The sequence below is a fragment of the Saccostrea echinata genome, unplaced genomic scaffold (genome assembly GCF_033153115.1).
Source record: "Saccostrea echinata isolate AGI-Se365-2 ecotype Australia unplaced genomic scaffold, CSIRO_AGI_Sech_v1 ptg000001l, whole genome shotgun sequence".
In the NCBI taxonomy this organism is placed as follows: Eukaryota; Metazoa; Mollusca; class Bivalvia; order Ostreida; family Ostreidae; genus Saccostrea; species Saccostrea echinata.
The window spans coordinates 7,692,455-7,716,413 of record NW_026889750.1 but is presented as its reverse complement, the minus strand read 5'-3'; the positions used below and the strand labels follow the sequence as shown (position 1 = coordinate 7,716,413).

Sequence of the window (23,959 nt, the reverse complement as noted above, 5' to 3'; positions counted from 1 at the left end):
GCCGAAAGAAAGTGTTATAGAAAGACAGACTGACGGAAGGACGGATGGATGGACAGACCTAAATTAATATCCCCACTTTCAGTGAAAGTGGGGGGACAAAAAGGCAAATTTTATATACCATTGTGACCTTGAACTTTGACCTTCTGTCTGTATTAAACAATTCAAGTGCTGCTAGTTATTGTCCACCAGAATTGTAATTTGTTTCTTCATTAATTATGTTGTGTAAAACACAAATATAAGTTATGACACAGAAAAACATTTATTTAGTTTTCTTAAATTTCCCTCTAAATCGAGCCAATTTGACCTTGACCTTTGACCTTTGGTCATGAAAATTGATTTTTCTCTTTGTTTTTGCTATTGTGTACCACATATCTAAATTTGGTTTTAATCCATTATAAATATACTCAGGTATTTATATGGAAACTGATGGTAGATATCTATTGCCCTTGTCAGGAGTTCTTAAAAAAGCATAAGTTTGTAACCATGGTAACATGAAAACAAAGTATGAATACCAAGTGTGTCTTTGCAGTTTCTATTAGAACAATATATGGACTTTCAGACCAATGTATTTATTTTTTCCCAAATGTCCGCAAAATTTTATACCAGGCTTTTCAAAAGAGCCTAAAATCTACAATTTCCTCCCAGAAAAATCCTTCTTAAAAACGGGGGATATTTTTTTGTATGAGGTAAAGTTACTCAAATGCTAGAAATGATCTAAACAACTATAAAAATGAAATATTTTGGCAAAAAGATAGAGTAATGTAAATATCTTGTTCTATTTAAGACTTTTAATCAGTCAAAAACGATAATTTTTCATCAAAATTTAGCGTATTTTAGGCCATGAAAAATTTATGTTGGTTGCCATGGTAACCATTGACCATAGCAACCATTTTATTATGAATTTTAGTTTCATACCTCAATATAGGAATGTGTGCCAAGTTTCATAAAAATCCAAGACCTAGCGTGCCACACTCCCTATATAAGAGTTTAAATGCTTACAGAGAATGGCTATTATAAAGGAAGAAACCCATTGATATAAATTACAAAATCTAAAATAAAAATTTGTTCTTAACAGACAGAATATCCAAGTAATAAATGAATATCAGTAACAAACTTTAATATTTTAAAATTAATTTGATGACAATATGCAACATCAAATGTAGTTTTGTGGTAATGCAGAGGAAATTCGGACTATTTTTTTAAAAAATATTTATTTTTAAAGAATGTTATCCTAGAATTAAGTTTCTATGCTTTTTATATAGTTTTGCATAGATTATATTTGTTAAAACTCATGTACAGTTGTATTATTAAAAATAATTTAAAGGCATGCAGGAATTTTGAAATATGAACAAATCCATTCAAGACAGCATATTTCAGAAGTATGGTCATTGACCTTATATAATCTACCAGCAGAATAAGGACGATAGAAGTAACTGAGGCTATAAATAGTTTAGGGTTCTCATCATTCAGTTTTTTTGTAATATATGATAGATGTAAAAAACTGGGTATGATTTAGAAAAATTACAGAAGAAATTTGGAATAAATATTTTAACAAGTTTATTGTCAACTCCAATCGATTAGTTTATTTAGTATACCCTTTACTTCATTTTATTCATTATCCAAAACGTTCCATTACTTGTTATATTTTGCTGAGACCAAAAGTCTTGATCATAGTGCAAAATTTTCAACATATTAATTGTGATTTCACGCTAAATACTCAGAAGCCTCTAGAATAAAAAGTATGTCATAGACCTACTTATTTGAAAGTGGAAAATAACACCATAATCATAGGTTCACAAAGTACAAAGGTTGTTTTCCATTGCCATTCGTGGAATTCTTTTGCAGTCTAAGTGAATGTCATCCTTAATGCATTCATTCATTCATTTATTATTTTTTTTTACCCAAAAAAATCCACATGAAAAAAACTGCACAATACGCATTTCAAATCTTTGTCCAGAAGCTGTACCAGGTATCACACACACAAAAATGAAAAACATTTCTGAAAATTCAAAATAGAAAAATCAGAAATTAGGCACTTTTATTTGGCAAAAATTTAACATGCATATAGTCTCACATTTCTAGTTGTTAATCAACAGAAAACACAGTCTTGCATTTTCCATAATTCAATAAAGCATTTATACGTATTTATTCTCCCCTTTGTCACTTACCAAAAATACAATCGGTGTCGATAATTATTAAGTAACACATTTTTACTCTTGGTTGAGAAGTTCACTTTCCTCAAAACTTAAGTTTAAAACATTCTGATTTTCGGTATCTTCCTTATTTCCCAAATTCCATTCTATAAAGAAAATTCAGTTCAAACTTACATATCAAAGTGAATTTTAATATTGATTCTGAAAAATCTTTATCATAAATTCTAAAATAACATTTCATGTGTCTATACTCACTCTCATAAAAATCCGTATCTATTGTTTCTACAATAAACAAATAAGAGTGCTTGCAAAGAACGTCCAGGAATTCTGTGTACCAGTTTGGATGGTGGCGACAAACTCTATTCAACAGAACAGCTGTGGCACACATTTTACCCTTTAATAATTCTGCTGACTCAATGTTTTCTTTATCCATTTGGTTTATCACGTATCTATGAAATAGATCTATGATGATTTCAGATGGATCCAGTCTTTCAATTAAAAGTTTTGTGTATTTGACGAATATGTCCCTCGGTATTTCCTGGCCTTTCTGCGTTTTTACTAAATACTGACGCTCTACAAAATATGTCAAATTATCATAACACTTCAACAATGTTTGAATTAACCGTTCGCCCGACAGCCCGAAACGCACAAATTTTGCAATCGGCAATCCTCGGCTGACTCCGCTACGCTCCATACAAACCTCTGATGAGATTGGTGGAGGAATATGCATTAAATCGGAAACTGCCTTGTAACTTATTTTATATTTCGATGTTCATAAAGTTCTCAAAAAGTTTTTTCAACGGAACTATTAATTTCTTTTTCTACATCAAGTGTCCAGTACTTACTGCACTAAGGTGCAATTCAGGCATCTTAAGATGGTCAATTTTTGGTGGACATTGGTGGTAATTCTTCCTTGTATATTGGTTTTGATTACAACCTTATGTTAGTAGTCTTTGAAAGCAAAAACATAGTATTGGGCGTGCCACAAAGTAATTCAGATTTCAAAGGTATACCATTTGGAAGAATTTCAAAAAAAGATCACATGATTGTATCAGCAAAATGGTAGAACACCGTTTACGTCTGAGGTTAGTGTGCGAGGTACGAGCCACCCGAGGAGCTTTGAGTGCAAATTTTGCAGTGGGCGAACAAAGAACTATAAACGGTAAGGGCGTATTCCAGCCCCCATAATAGTCAAATTTTGAAAATCTCTTGAAATGAGAAAAAGTGCATATATTGTATAAAATAATCCAGATTAAGACAATATATTATGAAATTGGAAAAATTAGCTTGCTTTTCTTGTCTCTGTGACGTCACAAACTATTTGGATTTCCGTTATTTCTAAAATAGAGGCCAAAATGCACAGAGTTTGTTCAATTTTGACTATAGTTTTTATAGAGCGCAAGCTTGCTCAGGTACCATATTCACATATTTCATTGATATTATCATTCTACACATTATATCAAAAGATCTAGTCTGAGCAGACCTGCGCTCGATAATTTCCAATCAAAATACCGACGTAAAATACGCTATTTTCTCTCAAAATCATTGCAATTTGGAATTTACGTCATTTTATTGACGTCATATCTAACTAATGATGTCATAGTTGATAAAAATATTTAATGCTTTGAAGTCTGGAAATATCCATCTGGTTTAGAACATAATTAAGATTTCTCCATCAAAGTTTTATTTTGGGGGCAGATACTAGCCACTACAGAATATAGTCCTTTACATGTATCGACGCCCGGCCGGATGTGTTAAAATTTTTGATAAGTAATATAGTAAGTAAAATTCATATAAGTTATAAATCTCTCTCAGTCAGTTGATAGTATCGGTAGCAAAGTGTAACAAGCCAAGAAGAAGAAGTGATTAGATTCATGATCGAAGTTGTCGCGACCTGGTCCCAGTCACATACCGGTATTGGCTCGAACAAATTTATGAAACATAATTATTTTCTCGGGCTAGTAGATATTTGACTACCAGTCAGCCCGTCGCCCGAGTGGCGCAGTGGTTAGAGCGTCTTCTCTAGAGTCGCGAAGTAAGGAGTTGATCCTTACGTCGTGGGTTCGAAATCCCACTGTGGGATGTGGAGACCGGTCCTTCGGATGAGACCGTAAAAACAGAGGTCCCGTGTTGCAGTAGGTACTGGCACAAAAAAGATCCCTCACTGCTCAATGGCCGTAAGTGCCGAGTATAGGACAAAATTTGCAGCTCTCCACCGGCAAGTGGTGGCGTTTCCATATGAGTGAAAAATTCTCGAGAGGGACGTTAAACAACATACAAACAAAAAACCAGTCAACCCTGCATGTCTGGCTAATTTTACAGTGGGTTTCAAACACTGACTCCAACCAAAGAAAGTTCTGTTCTAGCACATCAGAGATTAAAAAGAAATTGCTGAAATGAAATATGAAGATAACGAACAGTAATCAAGCTCGAAAGTCCATTGAAACAATACTAATTTGGAGCAGAGCGAATACGGATCTCAAAAAACATCAGAGGTGGAATCAGGTGTCATGGAGGAGTAAGCATCCCCTGTCGTTCTGTCACATCCGCCGTGTGCTCCTTGTCGTGATCGGGCAAATGGATAAAAATCGGAAGACAATTCAGTGTGAAAATAATAGCCTAACAATTTGTTTGAAAAATGTCAATCAGCATTCGACTCAATGATAGATTGTATTTGCAAACAAAGTCATTGGATCGACCATAAAATTAGTGATTTTTTTTTTACTTTAAACGACAAACAAAGTCATTTGATCGACCATAAAATTAGTGATTTTTTTTACTTTAAACGAGACTGTTGATATTCCTGTTCATCAGGAATTGCGTATCGAATCAACTGAGAGACATAAACACCATATGCAGATGATAATGGTATATTGCTAGGTAAATAAGGGGAGCTGACGACAGAAAAGTTGAATTCATCACGTTTATCATAAAGTTTTGTTGTTAGGTTACCATTAACGTCTTTCTCTAGTAAAAATTTCCTAATATGATAAAGATGCGTCAGACTCTGTGATATCTTTTTTTTGGAGTTCAAAAGGATATATTGATTCAACGTAGGAATGAAAAGGAATGAAAATGAATATTGATAATCGATGAAACTCCGTCGATATATCTAGATGTTAAATTGAAGGCCAAGGAAGAGATTTCTTCTTTTCATGAAAAGTATATAAAAAAGTTATTTTTTAAAAAAATCCCTCGCAAGATATAAAATTCCTAAAATTGAAGTATGTCTCAAGACCACAATTTGACATCAATTAACACACCTTATGAGAGTTCACTTATGAGACTTGTCACGTAGGCATATTTCATTAAGCGCGCTAGCGCTTCATGAAAAAATATGCCTACGTGCAAGTCTGTGTGATTTACGTAATGGATAAATAACGAGATGGTGTTGAATAGTTTAGAGAAAACATTCCCTCCAAGGGCCGAAGGCAAGAGGAGGGGATGTTTTCTCTAAACTATTCAACACTATCGAGTTATTTATCTTACTTAAAAATCTTCCCCACTGTGGACCCCAAAGAAACATTTACCCATTCATATATCCAACTTTGCTAAATACAATAGGATCTAGCCAATTTAGATATCCAACAGTGACACAATACAATAGCCTAATCGAACACCCCTTTTATTCATGGACTAGTGAGCATGAAACTGCATGGTGTTAATGTCATTTCAAACCTTTCCATTGTACTGAACAGTCATGAAATCAGATGAAGAAAAGTGTAAAATCCAAAGTAAAATTAGAGCGGTTCAGATAGTGTTCTGAATACTTTTGACTTGAAAACAGAAGAAAACTACAGAATTTTGATAAAAGGTTAGAAATCTATCATTGCATATAAGATGATGATTTGTTGCATGGGGGAAAAATGTTTGAATCTTATGGAGTTCCACTCAGTCAATACTTCTAGTAGTGCTAAAACAGATGAAAAGATTGTCGGTGTTATGCGGAACCTGCTTTAAAAATATTCTATATCAAGATCTGCAATAAAAAAGGTGTCAAAAATAGATGGGCTGTCAATTAATTAAATTGTGTTGGGAAGTATGCTGGAAAAATATGAGAACAGAGATGAACCTCGAATAATCTGAGAGGATTTGCTGTGACGGACCCCTGAAATAATATTCAGCAACAGGAGGTGATGTGGTTTAAGGTTCTAGGTGGAAATGTATTTAAAAGCGTGTCAAAATGTGATACTTTCAAAATTTAAGACCGGAAATATTGTTAAAATACCATGGATAAGTATTGGATATTTTATTGACGACAAGAGTCTAACAGTGTGCAAATTCGGAGGAATTGTAATTTTTGTGAGCATTGGAAGTACATTTTTAACACGATTCTAATGGTGTGATAAATGCAAAGTGATTAATTCTGTGTGTATTGGACAAATTCTAATAGTGTGACAAATTCGGAGTAATTGTTTTTTATTTGCATTGGAAATACATTTTAAACTCTTTTATCTCTTTTTTTCATTGCTTAATTATGTTTGTATGCACAGCTGGATATTTAAATATCCAACCGATGGGCAGTTGGATATTTGAATATCCAACTGATGGCCAGTTGGATCTTAAAATATCCAACTAGTGCTGGTTGAATCGGTAAGATATACGTAGACTAATAACAATGGCTGACGTGATTGAAGTTTTTTAAACACCAATAATGCATAATAAACTTAAAAACATTCCTTATATTTACATTTTACATGTTTAAATGCACCAAAAATATACTTAATGTTTGGATTTCTCGCTGACCTATATCGTCATATTTTTATTAAGGTCTCTGTAGCCTCATTGTGACGTCACTTTAGCGCGAGTTTCTCCGTGTATATTTCTACGCTTGAGTATACACAAAAATGGCTTTCAAATCAATTTCAAAGTTGGTTTAGGGGAAAAACACAATATATATATATATATATATATATATATATATATATATATATATATATACGAGGGTTGTCCGTAAAGTTCGTGGACAACATTGATAATTACTGACAAACATTGTTAAAATGTGTGAAACTATTATTTTCATTAAATTCATGTTTCAGTTTATTAATATGCAAGTTTTAATCACAAACAAAGCACAAATAGTTATATTTTATCAGATACAAAAAAGATACACAAGCAAGATTTATAAGGGACTATTTCTTGTGGTGGAAGGATATTTAGCAGAAAATTCTGCAAATCTACACATTTATTAAATTAAATATCTTGGAACTTTAGCCTCACATACTTTTGCTCAGAGAATATTTTCCGTTATGATATGCCTGGAATATTAAATATAGGTCTTAATTTATATTTTTATAACAAAATTTACACCTTCGCTCAACAAACTTTGCCAAGAAATGAAAATATATTAAGGAAGTCGAGATAAAATTTACACAGTTTTTTGCCAGAAAATTGCATATTTTGACCAATATTTCAAAATTTACATCACTGACCCAAACTTTTTCTTTCATAATTTTAAACTACTCGATACTTTTGACCGATCAGCACTTAAGTCGTAAAAAGTTTGATACAAGAAAATATTCTATTGCCTATTTAGATTTTTAATACCCCAAATATGAGACTTTTTTAGTGCAAAAAGGTCACACAATAATTTACGCGCATTAATTTGCATGATTTGTTCAATGATAAATATTATTCAAACTATTTTACGTAAAATAAGATTATGTTTATTGCCATGGTTACATCTGATAAAATATGATAACGGTTAAAGTGATTAATCAAAGAGTTACAATTTAAGTGCAAAAAGGTCAACTTAATTGTACCGTAGCTCAGTTAGATGCACACTGACCCCCCATTTTCTCTGCGATTTTGAGTCATACTATATGAGTACTTATCCAAAATATACTTCTCAAAAAATCCTTGATATAACAAATTTCACGAGTGACATACCTTAAGTTTTCTCAACGTAGTCACCGTTAAACTCAACACATATCTTATGTCGCTTCAACCAGGCATCAAAAATGTGCACAAACTGTTCTGGTTTAGTTTCATAAGTGAAATAATATTTAACAGTTCCTGTCTCAGATCCTGCAAATCATCAAACCTCTGTCCGCGTAAAACGACTGTATGTACGGAAATACGGCAAAGTCACGTTACGAACTTCATTTTTTTACAGCATTACAATCTAGGAAAGATGGTCCTCCTTCACTCATGTCATCCAGTAAACTGTCTCTTCCGTCCGCAAATCTTCTGTGCCACTTAAACACTAAAGAATAGATTACTTTACCATGATTTTCCGACTGTTTAAAGAGTTTATGAGTCTCTGTTGGTGTTTTTCCGATGTCTACACAAAATTATATCACTACTCTCTGCTCCACCTTTTCCAAAAATGTCCCTTTTTCGAACAATGAAGATCCTGTCTTAATAAACTCTGACCTCGATTCCTTTGCCATTTCGAAACTTTGAACTTTCAAATTTTACAGGTTTGACGTTATAACTTTTGTAAACCTTATAATGTAAAAACCATCCAAATTACCGCAGAATTTTACAAAATACAAATGAAATGTATAAAGTAATAACTAACTTTTTAATAAAAACGTTGTTGTGCTCCGGGTCACCATCCCAAGTCTAATAATGAAGTCATAATTGTAATTATACTCTTAAAATTGAATAAAATTATTCATTTTGTAATTCACACATAGTAAAGGATTATAAATATACTGATGATGAATATCTATGACGCAACTTTTATTTAAATTTTAGCTTGTCCACGAACTTTACGGACAACCCTCGTATATATATATATATATATATATATATATATATATATATATATATATATATATATATATATATATATATATATATATAACTCTTGACATGGTTAATCATCTCTTCCACAATCCATGATCCGGGTTAGTGTGAATGAGGGAACACGCCGGAAAGACATGCCTCCTACATTATGTAAACTTTAGGTTTTGTGACGAAAATATCAATTATTTCTTTAAAAAATTGGACATTTGATTTGCCAGACAATGACATGAAAGTTTTTGCACTTCTTCTCAAGAAATTAGAGATTGGCTTGTGGTAGAGAAAATTATAGTTTTGTCTATTGTTTTCCCCGTCAGGAGTTTTTGATAGATACCATCTCGGAATTGTATCCCCATAATGGAATCTAGCGCCTCGTACCCAGATCAGAGCTAGAAATTCTCAGAGCCTCAAATTAATTTAAAATCTTTGTCTCTGGACCATGATGTGAACAACTTGGGATCTATCTATATGAAATGTTTGTTTTATTATTCACAGCATCTGTTAACAATGATAAGAAATAATGTCGGAAACTTACAAGAGATCGATTGGCCACATTGCTCACCTGAGCATTTTGGTTCAAGAAAAGCTGAAATCGTTTCATTATTGAAAATTTTTAATATTTATGTTGTCCCAACCTACCCCCAAGGGGTTCGACACTAGCTGAAGATGCCTTAATATTTCTGTGACAAATTAAGGCATTAGAAGAGTTTAAATATTTTTCCCTATATATTTCTATGTTAAAATTCGATCTTCTATTGTGGCCCCGCCTTACCCCCAGGAGTCATGATTTGAGCAAATTCGAATATACACTTCCTTAGGATGTTTTCTTAAAAATATCACTAACCATGGCTTTACTGTTCTTAATAAGAAGATATTTCCTATATATACCTATGTAAACATTTGATCGCCTGTTGTTGTTCCACCCTACCCCAAGGAGTCTTGATTTGAACAAACCTGAATCTTCATTACCTGAAGATTTCTCCATATAATATGACTAATCATGGCTGTTCTTGAGAAGAGGATTCTTAAAGATGTTCCTATGTATTCTTATGCAAAACTTTGATCGCCCGTTGCGGCCCAATCCTAGCCCCAGGGGTTATTATTTAAACAGTCTTGAATCAACACTTCCTGAGAATGTTTCCATATAAATATTACCATGGTCATGGTTTTCCTGTTCTTAAGATTTTTTCCTACATAATTCTATGTAAAACTTTGAATCCGTTCTGTGGCCCCTCCATAGGCCCGAGGGTCATGATTTGAACAAAGTTAAATCTACATTACCCACGGATGCTTCCATATAAAAATCACTAATCATAGCTTTGCAGATCTTGAGAAAAAGATTTTTAGAGTTTTCCTATATAATACTATGTAAATCTTTAATTGCCCATTGTTGCCCCGCCCTAGTCCCGGGGGTCATGATTTGAACAAACTTAAATCTACACTACCTGAGGATGCTTCCCTATAAATATGATTAATTATCATGGTTTCACTGTTCTTGAGAAGAAGATATTTCAGAAGATTTTTACTATATATTCCTTTGATAAAGTTTGATCGCACTAATGTGACCCCGCCTTAACCCCGGGGGTTACGTTTTGAACATAAATGAATCTACACTACCTTCCATATTGCTTCCATATTAATATCACTAATCATGGCATTGCAGTTCTTGCGAAAAAGATTTAAACAGATTTTTGGTATATATTCCTATATTAATTTTTAATTGCCCAATGTGGCCCCGCCCTAGTCCCGAGGTCATTATTTGAACAAAATTGAATCTACACAAGGTAATATAGCCTTCCTATAAGTTTCAGCTCTTTTGGCCCAGGAGTTATTGAAAAGATTTTTAAAAAGTCATTACATTTCCACTTATTGTCCCCTGCTTTTGCGAAAGCGAGGGGAAATTAAATTTCATTCATCTGTCAGTCTGTCCGTCTCTCAGTCTGTCTGTCACAAAAAACTTTAACCTTGGTCATAACTTTTGAAAGAGAAGAGATAGGGCTTTCATATTTCACATGTACATTACCTTTGACAGAAACTTTCCAAATATACGATGATTTTTCGACCCCGTGACCTTGACCATGAAGTCTGACCTACTTTTCAAACATTTTAACATTACTTTAAATTGGTCATAACTTTTGAATGAGAAAATATATGGCTTTCATATTATACATGCATATTACCTGTGGAAAGACCTTTCCAAATATACTATGATTTTTGACCCGTGACCTTGACCTTGTTTATTTGAAGAAATTTGAAGCCCCCTTACCCAAAGATGCTCTGTACCAAAATTGGTTGAAATTTTCTCTGTGGTTTTGGAGAAGGATGAAAATGTGAAAAGTTAAAGACGACAACGACGGCGGACAACAGACATCCTTCGGCTCCGATGAGATAAAAATCAGTCATTTTTTTTTTAATTTCTAATGAATATTTACAGGAAACACATTGAACATTTCTCATTCACGTTCATTTTTTCTATTTATCAGCATGTAGTCATTTTGCCAAATGTAATCAACACCCCCCAACAAAAAATAATAACGAAAACAACAGAACAATTGCACGAGTATATTTACAAATGCATACGTATTTGTACTGTTGAATATTGTTAATATTCATTGACAAATAGGTTATGTTGGGTCTATTAAATATGTTTTTTATACTTCACTAATGATGATATCCATTAAGGCTTACCAAAAGCGATCGTTAGGATCGATTTACATGAATCCTACCCCAGTGATCTATATTCCTGTTGTTGCTGAAAAGATAACTTTAAAATATTTCTTCATAGAGATTTCTATGGGAAATATTTAACATCCTTTTGACCCATCTATCCTCTACAGAGTCATACTTGAAAAATGTTTTCAGAAAAGTTTGTTTTATGAGCTCAGGTGAGCTGATAAGTACTTAATAATAAACTTAACACAATAATCCCTCCTACCTTTATCTATGTTGGTTATTTTTTAATTACATTGTACTTCCATTTCTTTTGATGATGCATGGTCCAGAGAGAGAGAGAGAGAGAGAGAGAGAGAGAGCTTGAGCTTGATTGAAATTGACTTGTGAAGACAAAGTAAAATTTCATGTACCATGCATAAATAAGAAATAAACATGTAGAATGTCTTTCTTCAATGCAAGAACCACATATTATTTATCATAAACATACCTGATGTCATGCCAGGAACAGTATAGAACGAACTTGGAAGTATTTTGTCAGAAAACGATCTTTCCTGGCTGGTTTCAATTTTGGAACTGTGAGTTGTAACACCGGAAACATAATCCGTTGTAGATTCACTCGAAATATATGGACTGTTCAATGGTTCTTCTAGAGGTCGCGATCGTTCGGCTCTCAATTTCCATTCTATGAATATTTTATTATTAAGTAAACTTAAGATGTCCAAGAAAATTCCATATATTAAAAAGAAAATAAATCATAATCTTCATAGACCTTACCAGGAATTGTTTTTAGATACGTGGAGGGGTAAAATGGGATAACATTTGTAAAGGATCCTTAAAAAATGCATATAGGGTTATTTAATTCCGTATTACCCCTCCAAGTGTCTTGGACTAATATTATATACACACTAATAATAATACTTATATACAGTTACCCTCATAAAACTCTTTATCCATTTTTTCGACAATATATGAATAGCCATCCGTACAAATAACATCTAGGAATTCTTCGTACCAATTCCGATTGTGGTATCGGACGCGATCCAGTAGAAGAACTGTGGCACATGAATTACCCTGTGATTCCTTTTTTGCCTTTATGTTTTCTGCATCGACAGGGTTGATCACATTTCGCATACAAAGTTGCGGAAGGATATCAATAGGGTTCAAACATTCAATCAAATGTTTTCTGTACTTTACAAATACATCAGTCGGTACATCTTTAAGTTTTCTTGGTAAATAAGGTTGCCCTGGAAAATATATAAAACATAACAAAGGTAACCAAATACGACGAAATGATAAAATACTCGATGGATTTTCCTGTTATAATGTTATTGGAAATTTAAAAGTCATAAACATGCAATCGATTATGCAAATCTATCGAAAGATATTGGTACATATTCATTGAAAAAATACTAGGAACAATACGTATTTGTAGCTATGTCGTTTACTGACAGGGAATTTTACAGATATCTACTTTATTGAAAGTTATACCTATGAAGTAAAAATCGCTTAAAGATAATTATGTTAAATCATTTGGCGTTTATCTCAGACATGATAGGAATATTTGATATGCTTCAAACTAGAAAAATAAACTAGAGAAACTTGAAAGAATACTAAGTGTTCGGAGAAGACAAAACTTGTCGAGCTTCAGAATATGTATAATCAGGAATACTCTTTACGATGACCTTTCAAATGAACGTCTTTTGGTGAAAGTTGGTATATACGTATAACAAACACTAAAATTAAAGCAAATAAACTGATAAAAGCAAGAAATTTATTGTATATCAGTGTGTTGTTGGTAAGGTCAAGAAATCAGATAATGAAAATCGGTAACTACTACGCACAAAGTTTCGGTGGATCCGTACTAAGTGGAAAAATTATTTAAACTATGTGGCCCTTGAAAAAAAATCCCTACATATAACATCATCTTTTCTGGTCTTGTGATTCTTGAAAAGAAGACTCCAACCTTTATTTCCTTACTCTGTTATCTCCCCTTTCAAGAGAGCATGACCCTTTACTTCAACAAATTTAAATACCTTTCACTAAAAGATTTTTCTGAGGCAAGTTCAGAAAAAATAAGCAATTCTAGAGAAGAAGAAGAAGAATAACTGAACGATAAAACAGCAGCACAGCTTCTTAACAGTTCTGATTCACATTGAAAAGTCATGTCAATCTTAACGTACGTAACGTTGCAGTGTTCTTCCAAATTTACCTTTCGGTAGTAATTTCCAGTAAATAACTTTTTGTGGTATAACGCTACCGCAGAATTCGCTACCTTTTAGGGGTCAAATCCCAAACATTTCCAATCGCAGAAAATACTCGTTATACGGTATGATTAATGATTAACCTTTTTTAGAAGAAGGCAACTTCTGATAGCTTTGATATCTCTGTATGTTAATGATTATTTATATTTGAAGGCTTTGTGTACTACGTTTTAATAAAGGAAGAAAAAATATCCAAAGAACCAAACAGTACGAATTCCCTCTCGATCAATGCTATTCATGAGTAAGCCTAAGGCATTGTTTCATACCAAATGAATGATCAACAAATTCCATAAATCACAAGCATAATCATCATTATGGGCCTTTTATTAAACAGCGTTTCACTTGCAGCATCTTAGGCAACGCGGATAGTAAATATTTCTGGATGCATCATCTTTGCAAGTGCGGTCACAGTTGCAATATCCGACACAATCCTGGTAGTGTTGCATCAGTAGATGCATAATTCATTCAAGTATGTTCAAGGTAGGGCTCACAGCTACTTTAAAATGGAGCTAAATTTGAAATTTAACATTATCATTGTCCATTAAATATATATCAAATGCAAAATTAGAAGGAAACCTGCTAGTTTGCACCGTAGATGCACCATCCAGGCAAATCTGATCATGGTAGAGCTCACAGTATCTTGGGAATGGACCTGATCCACAAACGTTAACCTGTTCATTAGTTTTGCTCCAAAAACTTACATATACAACGCCGACGCCAGATGTATAGCATTAACTCTTCTTGTCTTCCTCATAATAATCATGCAAGCTGGTAATTGTTCAATTTATATATGTTTCTCTGGACATAAGCTACCTCTGTGTCAAGTATGAAGTTCTGAAAGTTCCCGATTAAAATATTAATTTCATTCTTCTTATTCCTGTCACTTATTATATACAAGAAAACCTTAAAAAAAACTTTTCAATTTTTTTTTTGACAAATCAATTTGGAAATACCAGGTGCATGCATACAGTATGTTCAAACGTACATGTATATATTATATGATATTTCTACACTGTTTGAAAAAAAATCAAATGCAGCACTACCGCATGTTATTTGCAATCAATTAATCAGAGAAACTCTCTCTCTATCTCAGGCGTACTCACGATGTTGATAGACTCTTTACCTTAAAAAGTTGTAACAACTTAAAGAAAAATTACTTTGAGACAAGTTTGGTTGAAATTGTTCTCTGACTCTAGTGGCATGAAAAATTTTAGCAGTTGATGTATGTCGAAGGATTCGCGAGAACAAATGTCGACGGATATCCTTTGATTGTACTATACATGAGGAAATATATAGACGTAATGTTTAACTAAACAATCTTCTAAAAAATACTTATTTCTAACACATGTAATTATAAATCTTACCTGGGGTTAAATTTTCCTGAGGGGAGAAGGATAATTCATTTGAAATGACTTGTCTCTCTAGTGGCTTGGTTTTCCTCAGTTTCATTTCTATAAATCATTTTGACAAAAGAATTAATGACAAAAGCATACGTTCGCCAAAAAAGTAGCAATCATTTAGTAGCTTAAATCCACCTTTTATCACTTTGAAAGAAAAAAAAAGTCATGTATATTTACTTACTCTCATAAAACTTAGTATCCATTGCTTCAGTATCTAGATATGAGTACTTGCAGAGTACATCCTGGAATTCTTCGTACCACTGTTGATGATGGCGCCACACTCGATCTAATAGGACCATTATGGCACATATTCTACACTGAGTTTTTTTCTCTGCCTCAATATTCTCTTTATCCATTTCGTTTATGACTTGTCTGTTGTGAAGTTCTGAGAGGATATCAGAAGGATCGAGTTCTTCAATGAATCCGACAGTGGGTTCCGTTAGAATTTTTCTATATCTTTCAAATGCGACCTTCAACAATTCCTTGCCTTTAAGTGTTCTTGCCACATAATGATATTCTACAAAATATATCAAATAGATTGACTACATCGGAGAAAATCTTATGTTCATACATCAACTTAAGTTCTGTGCGTAATCGTATATTTAGAATAAGAAAGGTATCATCTGAAAACCTAATGACGTTCGTGTTGCAGTAGATGTTGGCATGGAAAAGATCCCTCATTGCTCAATGGCACAAGTGTTGAGTACAGGTTTTGATTTGCAGCCTTCCACTTGCATTAAGTGGGTCCTTAACTTGGTTGAAACATTCTCAAAAAGGATGTTTAGCAAGCAAAGAAACAAATAGCTACTGCATTTAGACGATAAAATCCATCTATATGTAATTAGATTACCTGTTCGAGCATGTCATGCATGTCAACACATATATAATGATTAATTATTTATTAGATCTTTTTCAACATTTACTATTGAATTTGTTGAGGAGATATATTTTAGCTATGAAAAGTTCAGGAAGGAATGAATTGATACTATATTGTATTTTCACGTAGGCAATATATATGCTCCTCATAAAAATGCCGATGTCAGACAAAAATCATACAAACATCAACTGCATTCTTAAATTATATTTGCTCTTCTTCACAAAATTTAAACTCCTGGGGGAAAGGGGTGGGTATTCCAAACATGTTTTGAAACGCTATATTTCTAAGTATATAATATTCGGTTATATCAAAGTCTACAATTACAGACAAGGACACTTGTATCAAAAATATGCAAAACCTAAACTTATAAGGGCGTGATGATCTAACACATAGAACAAGAACCAGAGTACTTTACTTCAAACCTTTTCCCCGCAGGAATCGTAATAAAAAAGGAAGAATATAAATATGCTGCAGAAACTTCCTTATTTTATAAACAATCAAAAATGCATTGAATAATAGTATGCAGAAAGATAAAGTAAGGAAATTATATATATAATATTGAAAAAAAACTTAAGTTACCATTCATTTCCAAGGCATCTACAAACTTTTTCCATTTTTTGGGATGATCACTCAGTTCCAAGTGAATGAGAAGTCGTTCCATTGCAGCAATGTTACCTTGTTTTCTGTTAATTTGACGTATTTCTTGACGAGCCACTTTAAAGGAATGCATTAGGAAAAAATGTGTTACAAATATAATTTATATAATTTCATAACAATTACATCACTGCATACATACGTTCACTAATGACAAATCGTAGATGAGAGAGTAGCTCTATTCCCTGGACACACCTAACCAAGAGAGGTCTGTATAGGGACACCAGCTTTGGTATATCATACGTGTCCAGTGTGCATTTCATGCTGTTTGTATCTGAGAGGGTTGTGCACGAATCGTTGTTTAAATCTTGAAAATATATTACAGTTTATACAAAAATAAAAATCTCGACAAAAGTTATTTTTATCAGCTCTTGTATTTACAAATCATATAGAGACATCTTTTGAGAAGAAATGTTGATAGCTCAGAAACTAATTACTGATGCAGATACGAGAGTTGATCTAAAAGTAACGTCAATGCTGCTAAATAACCTTATATCGGCGGGTTTGGGGGATAAAATTTCAATATCTTACATTTCAACTTTTTTTCCTCACAAGTCAGGAAAAAGAACTACCCGGTAGTTTCGATTGTAAATGCTGGATAAAGCGCCGCTCGTTAAATTGGAAAGAACTTTGCTTTATACAACTTGTAACATCGACAACACTGAAAACCATGTATACCAAAACATTCTAACTCATATTCGTCTCGCACAATCTGATTATTCAAAAATCGGTACAATTTACTTAAAACTACACCTCCCTTTGTGATGTAGCAAACTTGTTAGCTTTGAGTAAGTTGTATTATATTTTTTTTTTTACAAAAATGGAAAGAAGAGTTTATCCTGAAATTGATTGCGATCAATATTTTTCCTCTCAGTATACTTTGTGGTCATAGACAAGTCTTGTGTTAGTGATGTTGACTAAGACTTATAGAACGAAATCATATTATTAAAGACTAATTTTCAGATCATAACAAATACCGGACAATATTTGCATGAACGTGAGCACCTTATAAAAGTTTTCGGTACTACTTCAAATTTGCCTTGCAATTGATATAATATTTGTTTTTAAAAAACGAATTTTGTTTGAATGGGTATAAAAAATGATTGCATTTAGATCAATTCTAAATGCCCTTCAAATACAAAAGCTAGTAATTAGCATATTAATAGAGAGATAGTAAGAACTTAATACTAGTAAGCAATTATACGAGTGGTAAAGAAAAATAAAAAAAAAAGCAGTACCTCTTTCAAATGCATATGTTTCAGAAATATCTTCCATATACAAATCTATGTCTGTTTCTTTCACGCTAAAGATGCCGAGGAGGATAGGACAAAGGATTGTTTCAGAAAATATTGATTTGAATTCATCTGTTTTAACACTTTCCTTAAATGTTTTGCAATCCTCGTCACTTTGGAAGTCGAACTCACATACGACACTTCCAAGATGAATTCCAGTGCAATTAGCCTTATAAGTCTTAAAAAGCTTTGTTAAGCATTTCAAGAATTTCAGTGCAATTTTACGAAATTTAACTTCGTCGGTTGTAAATTCAAATACTTTACATTTGATATTTTCCAGCAGTTCGCAAATTAAATCAGAATTTTCGATAGATATGCAGTAATCATGTGTTTCATCCAATATTTCTGATACTTCCTCTATAGTCCAGTTGTCATTCATGCCTTCAATTATTGCCTTGAATGCTTTGTACGTGAATTCTAGAATGCCCTCTATGTCAACATGTCTGTCATGCTTTTTTCTCAGGGAGAGTTTGGTGAAAACCTTTCTTACCATTCCTACAAATAAGATGTCTAAATTTTGCAAAAACACAACTTTCTTTTTATAGAATTTGTCTCAACCCAAAGTATTTTTTAGGGTAAATTCATCAATAATGTTGCATAATTTCTAATTTTCTGACTATAGTTTTTCACAGTGACTAAACAAAAACAAAGGTAACCTTATAAAGGTCGCTTTTTAATCAAGGAAAATATATTAGAGGGATAGAATACACAGAGTATATCCGCTATTATAGATAAATGTGTGTCATTTTTAGACCAGTTTTAATTATTTGCTTGAAAATACCTCACCTTTCTTCTTGCCCCTTTTTATAATGGAGGTCACATTTTTGATCTGGTCATCTATTGCATCCATCTTTACTTTGAGCTCGTTGCCAAGATTTCGTTGGTCTTCGTCCATTTTCCTCATTTTCTCTAGATATATCTCTTCTGTCTCTTTATCGATAGTTTGGGTTTCAATCGAAGCCAGCTCGTGCAGATACGAACATCCGGTATATGTTTCCATTCTTCGACAAATATCTTCGATGTTGGTCCAGATTTTCTGGTATTCATGGTCTGACATACTAGCTGATGGAGAGTGACCAGAGACCTCATTTCTTATTTGTCTAATGCGTTCGATATCGTCCCCAACTGTCAAATCAGAAGGTCCTGGATTTTTGTTCCAACCATTTGTAGGTGGTGTGATGTTTGGGCATACATTTCTCAGTAAAGTATATATCAAGGTGATGTCGAATTCTTTATAATCTGATATAACTGCTCTATTGATAATGTTGATCTGTCCTGGACGAAGAATTCTTATAACTTGATGCGTTTTAATTAACTTTTGAAGTTGAAATGGGGATATTTCTTTAGACAAGACATCTCTGTAGATTTTTGTCAATTCATCGAAAATAGCAATGTTTACTCTTGTAAAATTTACCACCAGTGAATGTGCTGCTGCCATCTATGTCTGAAACTAGTTGACTTTTGAATTTTTCTGACTTCTCTCTGAAGATTTATCTAATCATGCCACTTGCAAAATTATGATTTCCTATCAAGTAATGAAGGCATATTTTCGCATCAAATCTTCTGGTAGTTATCATTTATGTTCTGATATTTTGAATGTGCTTACTTTACCTTATGTAATGGTTGTGTGCAAACAAAACCAAAACAAGGTATAAATCCTGAGCATTTGAGCCGGTGTAAAGACGAATAATGACCCCCATAGGATAATGACCGGGGGTCATATTTCAACGACAAAAAATGACCCCCCCCCCCAGCCGTAGAAAAAATTGATTTTTTTGTAGAAAAAGAGCCCTGGGGGTCATTTTTTTTTTATGTGTGCCTCCTATAAAAAATTGACCCCCGTTGGAAAATGACATCTTTTCCAACAGAGTGCATGATACAAAATTTATAACAGGTGATTGATGCCATGGTTTGAACCTCAATGTTTAATATTCTTCTTTATGCCCTTTTTGACCAGCACTGGACGAACGCGCAATTAAAATGTAATAAAACAGCATTATATTTACACGCATATTTCTATCTTTTTAGCCTATTGTGTTTCAGCACATATTAAAAATGGCTACTATTGGTTATAACTGTTAACATAATTTCCCTTTATGACTGTCTTCCATTTGTTTCATATTTGGATATTTGACTGATTATAGACATTCATAGCTAAATAACAGACAAGCGGGATATTCTGGCTTTTCATTGGTAAACATGTCTCTGTCTCCCAAAGTGATCAGTAAGCTTTGAGTAGGATCAACTTTTTAAAAAAAATGAAGGAAAAAAAGGAATGAGATAAATTTTCGGAAATACATACGGAAAGTTATGCAATGTAATATATATGTATATTTCGAATGACATAAAAAATCGTGGAATGTATCGAAAATGACATAATAACTCGTGCGAACGATATACTTGGATATGTATATTTCCTAATGAAAAAAGGTGAAGATAACGAACAGTGATGATTTTAAAATATCCAAGCAATACAATTTTGTTAATAGGGCATAAAAAAAGACCCCCGAAAATTGCAGAGGTCGGATCAGGTGCCTAGAAAAAGTAAGCATTCCCTGTTGACCCGTCACACCAGCCGTGATCGCTGTGAATAAATCAGTTAAACGGGACATATTCCATTGTCGAATTTAGTATAAAAACAAGGGCCAAACAATTGACCCAATTATAGGTTATATTTGTTGACAGGGTCATTGATACGACCATTGAATCTACGAAGTGCTGACTCTAAATGAGATTGTTGAAATCCCTGTAACATCTACTTACATGTATCTGTCAGTAGCCTGCCTCGATTTAAAAATTAATCGTGCTCTTGGGTATCGAATAAGTTAGTAGACGTAAACATTATATGCAAATGATAGCGGAACATTACTTCATAAATAAAGAAAGTTGACGATAGAAAAAACTGAAGTCATCCCGTTTGTCAGACAATTTAGTTATTAGTTGGTCTTTATCGTCTATAGTCAGTAGTACGTCCAAATATGAAGCTGACGTGGCAAACATAAGAAGGACATAGAATTTCTGCATGTCTGAAATATATACAATCGTATAATTTGCATTCAATTTTATTCATAAACAGTTGTCTACTCTATGGGAATTTCTTTCCAAATATATAGAAGTTGTAAAGAAGAATCCCAGTATAATGTACATTCAAGTCCGTTAACATCGTCGTCTGAGAATAGGATACATACATGTTTTCGATACAGTGTACATGTATATTGAAGTAGATTAATGTTTTCAATTTATAATCAAAGACAGACAATTTTATTGACCTTCCAGGTGAATACATGTATAAGGATTTATTTTTCCTACATTGAACTAAAAATAGATTGAAAACAATTCTGAAAAGTTATTTACCGGCATCTGAATTCCACTCAAATGAATATAATATTCAGGCACAAAGAATTGGAGAAGAGGAAGGGATTGTTCCCCCCTTTTCTGAATGTAAATGTTAGCAATATCTAGTTTGAAAATGCTCATTGAAAGTCTTGTAACCACCCCCTCTTTCTTATACGGTATAGTTAAAAATCTCTCCTACTTGAGTGGACAAGATGAACATACCATTCAGGCACACAGAATCAGGGGCTGGGTGTCCTCCCCCTTCCATTTCCATGAACGTATTTTTTATGTTTTCGCTTGAAAATGGTCATTGCAAGTCTGGTTGTCCTACCCCCAGCTTTTTGATACAGTAGAGTAAAAGGAAATCCCCCTTACATCAATAAACTTTTTGAGAGGTTCATAGATATTTCTAACTAAAGGTAATTTGTCATTTTGCCTCTTATAATGCGCCATTTGCCCTTTCGATGCTATGCCTGACATTAATTTTTCTACACTGCACCAAAATTAGATTTCAAATGCAAAATTAATGCTGCTTATGCTTATGTTAACTCCGATTCTTTCACTGTGTTTGGCTAGGACTTGAGCAAATGTAAACAAGAAACGACATATGTCTGCTTAATCAGTTTGTATCAATTTAATCGTTTAATCATATGATAAAACCATTGCTGTTTTTTCTGTTGGAACGATCAGTGATTTTCCACCATCGGAAAACAGTGCTCTCCTCGCCCTTTGGGCTCGATAAATCTTTAACTCTTCTAGATTCTGAATCATCGCATTGACCTTAAAAACAGCAATTATTGTATAATGAAATGAGATCAACATATCATCGATTTATTCCCAATTTAGCTCAAGTGAGTATTTTGGCCAGCAGGTCTCTTGATTTATTATTTTTATTTTGACCCCTAAAAATTTCAACTTTAATCCGCTTTAATCCACAAGAGGTCACTATTCTACGGGGGTCATTTTTCTTCACGTGGGGTATGCCGATTTTTAGGTTGATGACACTTTTTCTACGGGCAAAAGGGTCGTTTTCGACGTCGAATAATGACCGGGGGTCATTTTTCGCCGTTGAATAATGACCGGGGGTCATTATTCGATGGCGAAAAATGACCCCCGGTAATTATTCTATGGGGGTCATTATTCGCCTTTACACCGGTATTAAATTAGTTTTAAATAAGTAATTTTTTTTAGCATTATGAAAGAAATAATATAATCACCAAGAGGACATTTATATTGCCATCTTCGCTGTCCAAGGGTTTCTGATCAGCGACTTTCCTCACAAACCCTTGACCTATCGTGCTATTTAAAGTCGGGATTGTTAACGTCACCTGACCTTACCTTATACACAGCTTGTGTCACTGACAGAAAAAAAGAGCGTTTTTAAAACTTGAAGTATTAAAAAATAATTAAAAAGCAGGTATCGAGCGATATCTATTTGTAATTTATGGTGCAAATCTATATCTACAATTTAGATTCCAGAGGCACGTTTTACAAAAGAACTTTCGACTAAAACCGAAATGTATTTCTGCTAGTAACTTTCTTCTAGTAACTTTCTAATTTACATTAAATAGAAAATGGTTATAATCTGTTTAAACCATATGATACTTTTACGCTAGCATTATTAAATAGAATCATTAATTTTGTAAAACGGGCCACAAGTTACATTTATGTGAATATTAGCTTTATAAATGGATGACGCCATGGTATCTATTTATAGAATGGCATATTATCATATAGGTGTGTTTTTTCATTCCCGAGACGTCGCCCGCGTGGTGTAGTGATTAGAGCGTTTGCTCTAGAGTCGCGAAGTAAGGAGTTGATCCTTACCTCGCGTGTTCGAATCCCACTGCGGGACGTGGAGACCGGCCCTTCGGATGAGACCATATAAACCGAGGTAACGTGTCGCAGTAGATGCTGGCATGAAAAAGATCTCTCACTGCTCAATGGCCCTGAGTGCCGAGTATAGGTTTAAATATGTAGCCTTCCACCGGCAAGTGGTGGTGTCTCCATATGAATTTCTGACACAATTTTATGCTATTTATTCAGAATAAATTATTAAGAAACGAATTTTAAGTTATGAGCCAGAATTCACCAATGATCGGACAGTATTCACCATGCTTCGGCCAAACGGTATATTGAACAGCAAACACGTTCTACCTTTATCGCGGTAGCCTTTAAAATACCTAAAATGCTAATAAATTAGTAATATGAAAATATTGTTACGCTTAATTTAAAAATTAGCTCTCTATTTTAATTCAATATGATTGACTAAATCGATCCACAAATGTGGAGAGATGTTACATGTAGTTGCATCACATTGCCTTAGATAGGCATTCAGTGCCTCGTAATACGGCAGTTAGCCCCTTGGTTTCTGGGGATCATAGATCTTATAGTTTGAAGAAGTAAAGAGAGCCCATTTTTAGTTGTCATATATCGATAACTTGTATTTTCACGGAATATGTTGAGTTTATATATTTTTTTTTCATTTCTGCAAAAACGGCCATCAGGTTTGATATTATGCATGTATCTCTGTACAAAAAGTAATTATCCATGCAGCGGGCAA

General features: G+C 33.5%; 2 protein-coding genes across 2 annotated transcripts in view; both read right to left on the bottom strand.

The window, feature by feature from the left end:
• The window catches only part of LOC133184471 (antiviral innate immune response receptor RIG-I-like), a 153,842-nt gene that overhangs the window by 86,984 nt on the left and 42,899 nt on the right, over positions 1–23,959 (bottom strand). The gene's annotated exons all lie outside the window — the stretch shown is intronic.
• Positions 1,744–19,525, bottom strand: LOC133181006 (uncharacterized). The gene is made up of 10 exons (XM_061315515.1): positions 18,847–19,525; positions 18,007–18,555; positions 16,694–16,828; positions 15,419–15,754; positions 15,202–15,288; positions 12,509–12,820; positions 12,064–12,258; positions 2,409–2,726; positions 2,169–2,299; positions 1,744–1,999 (listed from the first exon to the last, which is right to left on the bottom strand). The coding sequence occupies exons 1-9, from the start codon at positions 19,496–19,498 to the stop codon at positions 2,211–2,213; spliced, it is 2,673 nt and encodes an 890-aa protein (XP_061171499.1). The 5' UTR covers positions 19,499–19,525; the 3' UTR covers positions 1,744–1,999; positions 2,169–2,210.

What these genes read in the sequence shown, in the direction of transcription:
- LOC133181006 (XM_061315515.1), bottom strand. Translation starts at nt 19,498, where the DNA reads ATGGCAGCAGCACATTCACTGGTGGTAAATTTTACAAGAGTAAACATT. An exon ending in GGATAAAGAGTTTTATGAGG is followed by an intron (nt 12,259 to 12,508) that starts GTAACTGTATAT and finishes AAATATTCATAG; the next exon opens with AATGGAAATTGAGAGCCGAA. An exon ending in TGTTCCTGGCATGACATCAG is followed by an intron (nt 2,727 to 12,063) that starts GTATGTTTATGA and finishes CATATTTTGTAG; the next exon opens with AGCGTCAGTATTTAGTAAAA.